We start from the raw sequence: 6,168 nt of genomic DNA on the forward strand, positions 1-6,168 counted from the left end.
ATACCTCTCTCTTCTCCCCTTTCCAAGTCCTGCCTCTCCCTGAGGCCCAACCAGAGCCTTCCTCCCCAGGAAACCCTCCCCAGCCTCTCTCCACTCTCACTCCCCTTCCTGCAGTGGGGGGTCACTGCAGCCTAACAGCAGGTGCCACATGACTACCCCCTTAGGAAGTCTTGCTCCCTCCAGTTTGATGGGCTCTCACCTCTTCTCCAGAAGCCCAAGCCAGGCCTGGGCACGGGGAGTGAACATCTCCAGGGAGCAGGGGAGAGTGTGCATGCACGCAAGTGAAAGGTGATATCACAGGATTGTGAAAATGGATTCCTGTACCACAGGCTTCCTCTGATCTGGGTATGCTGTGACTGCTCACCCATTTCCAGCACATTGGCACAGCGCCCCCAAGGGCACAGGCTGGCTAGTTTTCACACCAGCAGTGGCTCCTGGGGTGGGCATGGGATGGGGGTGAGGTGGCAGGGCTCCTCTCCCCTCCATACACAGGCTCTGGGGGTCAATGCTTCAGTAATATGCAGCCTTCTCCCCGGAGGCCCGGGCGAGTCTGGAATGCTCACCCAAAGGGACAGCTTCTCTCATTCAGGATTTGAGAGGGCCAGGACACAGCCCATGGAGGAGATGGAAGGGGACAGATGCCTTGAAAGGGGCTCAAGAGAAGCATTTCACCATCCAAAGTTGAGTGGGCACCTCTTACATCTTACTGCCAAGCTCACAGGTCCCCATGTGGACTTCCGTCCCTTTGAAGTTAGAAACCTACCTGCCATCAACCTCACCTACTCACCAAGGGCAACTAGGCCCCTTCATCAGGGGTGTACTGACCTAGCCCCTTCCTCCTGAACTCTGGCTGGGTGAAGCTTAAAAGTTGCCAAGACCGCCTACCACCCCCTTCTCTGCCCAGGTTCCAGTTTGACCTTCCTCCTCCTGCCTCCTCCTTCAGGGCCCCACAACCTGTGTCCCACAGTAAGCTCTGCTCTAGCCTCTGGCCCCCCACCCCCAGCCAGTGCCTCTTACCAGGCTTTGGGATAAGTCCTTGAAAAGGTCTGGAAAAGAAACAGAGAGGAAAGTATCAGGGGGAGGACCTGGGGGCTCATTAGAAAGGTTTGGGCCCATCCCAGACCTATTGCCATTTAAACGAGGTGCCTAGTAATTCATGTACAAGAGGGTGACAAGGGTCTCCCACTGGCTCTGCCCTGGCTGGCTCTGCCCTGGCTGGCTCTGTGACCTTGGGCTAATCACTTGTCTAGGTTTCCTCCTCTCTGAAGTGAGCCTAACGCCTCTCCCAGGGGGCTAGGAGTGCAGTGAACAGGTACTGTGGGCACGCAGTAGGTGCCCATGAAGGCTGCCCCTGCTGTGATGGTTGAGGTGTGGTGGCTGGTCTCACCTCTGTGGGGCCTTCTGCACCCCAGCTGGCCTGCAGTCCTCCCCCCAACCTCCAGGACCCAGGATGGTGCTGGGAGAGCCACCCTGTCCAGCAGAAAGGGCAGACTGACTAACTGAAAGAAAGGCCAAAGGTCCCCGGGTACCCGCCCCGACCCATGCTAGTCTTAACTCCTCTCCCCTGCCCTTCCCCTGAGTACCTGGTGACTGTAAACTTAATCTTGTCAGCCACCGCGAGGATCCTCTCCAGGTTCTGCGAGCCAAAGGTGCAGGGCTTTCGGAACGGGATTCCTGGGGGCAGCCCTTCGATGATCACTGAGCCAGGATTACTCTTGATCCGCTTGTAGGGGACCTGTACCGGGTACTTGATGCCCAAGGCTTCCCCTGTGGATGAGGACAGAGGAAGTACCATCAGGAGCCAGAGGCAGTGCTGGATGTGGGGGTGTGTAAGGGTGCTCTGTGCACAAGTGTAAAAGAGAAAGCTGTCACGTAGCATCAAGGAAAGGTGCAATCAGTGGGAGACTGAGGTTAGGGTGTGTGAGTCTGCCTGGGCTGGGCAGAGGAGTGGGCAGGAGACGTGTAGCTATGACTGCTGGGGAGAGGGCAGTGGCTAATATTTCTTAGCCTACTAGCCTGAGAATCTGAAAGGCCATCTCAAGGATGGTACATTCTGAGCATGGTTGGTCCTTCCCACCACGCCTGAGCCTCCATCCACCTCAGGGCTCTGCTTCACCCTGGTCAGGACCAGCCTGGCCTGAGAGGGCATATTGCATCTGGAAGCAAGGAAAGCAGTCTGAGGCCAGCCAGGGTGCAGCTCAGACGTCAAGGTCCAGCTCAGACCTCAGGGTCCTCTTTCTGCATCTGAGCATTGGCCTCACTCCTGTCAACAAATTTCCGTGTAGTGCTGTGTTGTGTCCATCCCAGTTGACAGTACTTTTGTCTCACAGCCAGTTTAGGAGCAGTCCTGGGGCCATTGCTACCCCACTCTCAGCCGAGGCCTGCCGCCTGCTGTCAGGGGCCACCTGTAAGGCCACAGCCCGGCTGGCCCTCCCGTGGTTCTCGCCCACAGAGCCAAGAACACAGGTGCATGCAGTGCAGCCTTGGATGATATGAGGCTGACTTGAAAGTCCACGGCTTTCCCAGGCTTAGATGGGATCCACCACTGGAGCCCCTTCCTGGACAAGGGCTGAGCTCACTGTGACTCTTCTGAGGGGTTGGTTGAGAGCATCATCCTCAGTGTTGCAGGATGTCCTTTTATGAAGACACGCTGCAGAAATCTCCATGTCTTGCACTAGGAGGAATAGCTGAACTTTTCGTGCAATAAATTAATTTTTATCTCACAGACATTGGGAATGGTAAAACTTGCCTCATTTCCCTTTTTGCTCTGACTTTTAAGGAAATTCAGGGCCTGTATCCATGCCCTGCATCTAGCAAGTACAGAATTTCTCAGTCTTCATGTCACCCTGGGCTTTGTGCCATTGTTTCAGCTTGTTTGGTTTTATTTAATTAAGATACAATTCGTACATCATAAAATTCACCATTTTAAAGTGTTCAATCCAGTCGTTTTTAGTATATTCATGAGGTTGTGAAATTATCACTACTATCTAATTCCAGAACATTTTCACCACCACAAAAAGAAACTCTGTACCCCTCAACAGTCACCCCCTCCTAACACCCTGGCATCCACTAATCTATTTTCTGTATCTATGGATTTTCAGCCTGCTTTTAATTTTTATCTTGATTTTGTTGTTGACTAGTTTATATGTTACTGCAAAGAGATCCTTTTTGAAAAAAAAAAAAAAAATCGGACCGAAAGGAAAATTTATACTCATAATCCATTAAAGGAAACACTGCCATCTCTACTTTTCCTCTTGCCTCCAAAATGGCTTTTGCCACCATGACTCATGGCCTCTCCTTGGTGTCCATGACCCAATACTTTCCTGGTTTCCCCTCTTTCTGGCCACTCCTCCTCCTCCTGGACCTGACCTCTAACCACAGGCTCCTTGATCTTTGGTCTGGGTCCTCTTTCTGCCCTCTCTGCATCCCCAGAGGTGTCTCCTCCACTTCTATGACCTAATTTTACCATCCTCCAATCCAGATACCCCTTCTATACAGCTGACTTGTGTGTATCTCCGCTTGCCCATGGGTCAACTTCACTCACTCCTCAAACTCACCACATCCCAGTTGGAACCCATTACCTCCACCCTCGAACTTCCCACCTCAGTGAGGGTGCTGCCCCTTCTCCCTGACAGTTTGGGTGTCCGCCTGACCTTGGTGCACCATGTGCTCCACCCCTCCCCCTTGTCACGGTGACAGGTCCAGGTAACCTAATGAGCATGTGGTGTTTCCTTGTCATGGCGACTGAGTCAGGAATGGACAGATGACTCAGTGGGGACTAATGAGAAACTAGGAGAGAGCTCAGGGAATTCTGGGGAAGAAATAACCTGGCTCTCTTGAGAAAGCCTATGGAAGAGCCAGCCTTCTCCCTCCTTCCAGAATGTATAGATGGGATGTCTGGACCTGCTGTGGCCATTCTGCCAGCCTGAGACGATGCTGACACTATGGAAAGACACAAAGGACATTCCTAGGCTACTGGATCCAGCAGACTCTGAAGGCCATCTTACTGCCAGACATCCTGTGTTAGGAGCTATGGCTGATTGCACTGTCCAAAGACAGCTACATTACTCTTTCTCCCATCCCTCATGCTCCTCTTACAGTGTAACATGGACACTCCTCCACAGCCTTGACCACTAGAGTATAACAAAGGTGACACTGCACAACCTGAGGCAAAACAGTTTCCATCTGGGTCTCCCTCTCAGGACACATGCCTCAGGGGCCCTGACTGACAAGTAGGAAATCCAGCTACCGTGAAGTCATTATGCAGGAAAGCCAACGGGGAGGGAATCACACAGAAATTGTCAGAGATGGCTGAGGGGCCCAGCTGTTTCAGCACCAGCTGTTTCCCAGCCCAGGGGTCAGACATGTGGGTCAGGAGGCTGTCCCGATGATCCCAGCCTAAGCTACCTTCTCATTGCAACCTCAGGAGATACCCTGAGCAAGAGCCACCCAGCTGAGCTGCTCCCAAATTCCTGACTCACTGACACCATGAGATCATAAATGGTCATTGTTATTTTAGGCCACTGTTTTCGGGTGCTCTGTTCTGTAGTCATAGTAACTGAACCACAAACCAATTAACTCCCTTTATTGTTGAAACCAGTTTGAGTTTGTTTTTGTTACTTGAGACCATAGAGCATCTTAACTGATTCAAGCCAGGACTCAATTGGAGGCCTCTGTTTTGCTCCCACTCTGCCAATTCAGCACCAATGATTCTTCTTCTGAACACATCTTGACTTTCCTTCCATCCACTTTCCTTCAGCACCAAGGCCAGGGCCCCAACCAAGATCGTTGCTCCGGCCTGAACTACCACTTCACCTTCTGAGCTGGTCTCCCGGCATGCACCCTCGCCCTCCTGTACCCATTCACCTTCCTCACAGCAGCCAGGAAGATACTTCAAGTGTAAAGTGACTCCAGTCATATCAGCCCTTCCGACGAAATACAAAGCTGATACCATGGATGATATCCTGGCCAGCTCCATGGGGGTCCCTCCTTCCTTAACCTGTACCCCCAGGCTTTGGCTTTCTCCTCTTCTTAGAACAAGCCTCAGGGCCTTTGCACACGCCATTACCTCAGCTGGAATGTCTTTCCTTCACACTCTGCTTGATTAACTCCTTATCTCCTTCAGTTCTTTCTTCAAAGAGGCCTTCCCTGGCTCCCATTTTAAGTAAGCACCCAAGCTATTGTCTCTTGAACAGCTTGCTTTTTTCCTCTATGATCATGGAGCCATTCTTCATTGTCACTAGATTCTGTGTATAGTGGATGATTGTCTGTCTCACCCCAACTATTTACGGGGCCCATGAGGGCAGGGACTGTGTGTTTTCCTCACTGCTGTATCGCCAGTGCCTGGTGGGTGAATGGTTTTCCCAGAGGTGACCATGGCTGGACCTGGGAAGGTCCTCTTCCCACCCGGCCGACTCCCCTTCTACCCAGGAGCCCAGGACTCACCATATTTCTTATTGAACAGATCCTGGACTTGCTCCCTCAGTGTGTTGGCGATGTCGATCCGGGAGAGTCTGGCGTCATAATTTTCTGCAAAGTGAAGAACAATTATGGAATGGGCTGTTAAATTAAAAGGCACTTGGTGACTTTTAAGGAATGTGATTTTCTAATTATGGGGAGCTCCTCTCTGGCAATTATCAGATCCTTGGAGTGGGCCCCTCAGACTCCTTCAGAGCTAACGTCTTGACAGAGACGTGTGTTTTCCCGGAAGGACGCACGGTGTTGCGACAACAGCAATGAGTTGGAAATTAAGTTAATTGTTGGCATTTGAAACACCACAGCAATAAATAAGCCCCGGAGATGAGAGACACCAGGAAGAGGAGCGGTCCCTGTGCCACGGTGGGGGACGTGAGCTCAGATGACTGGGCAGCTCCCTGAGAGGCAGGGAGCCAGCAAGTAGCTCCCAATGGTCACTCACTCACCCAGAGGGTGCTTGTTAAGAAGCCCATGTGCCAGCATGTGCCAGGGGGCCCCAGACAGGCCTCTGCCCTTGGGGAGATTACAGCCTGGCACTGTGTTGTGGGAAGAGAGAGGTGAGGGGGAAGGGAGGAAGTGGATCTCAGGGTGGCTGGATTGTGGGGCGTGGTGAGGACCCCAGTCTTCTAAGAGGGCTGGGTATGAGGAACCATGGGGTGAAGTGAGAGACTCAACTCTCCTCATCACAGAAAG

General features: G+C 52.2%; 1 protein-coding gene across 2 annotated transcripts in view; it reads right to left on the bottom strand.

Annotated features, from left to right (window-relative positions):
* Window positions 1-6,168, bottom strand: part of GTF2IRD1 (GTF2I repeat domain containing 1) — a 73,404-nt gene that overhangs the window by 28,617 nt on the left and 38,619 nt on the right. For both annotated transcript variants that reach the window (XM_006918537.3, XM_025051514.1), the window contains 3 exons: window positions 5,446-5,529; window positions 1,584-1,767; window positions 1,018-1,046 (listed from right to left, as the gene is read on the bottom strand). In XM_006918537.3, coding sequence (XP_006918599.1) covers window positions 1,018-1,046; window positions 1,584-1,767; window positions 5,446-5,529 — 297 coding nt within the window. The remainder of the gene's footprint in view (window positions 1-1,017; window positions 1,047-1,583; window positions 1,768-5,445; window positions 5,530-6,168) is intronic.

The sequence above is a fragment of the Pteropus alecto genome, unplaced genomic scaffold (genome assembly GCF_000325575.1).
Source record: "Pteropus alecto unplaced genomic scaffold, ASM32557v1 scaffold68, whole genome shotgun sequence".
Lineage (NCBI taxonomy): Eukaryota > Metazoa > Chordata > Mammalia > Chiroptera > Pteropodidae > Pteropus > Pteropus alecto.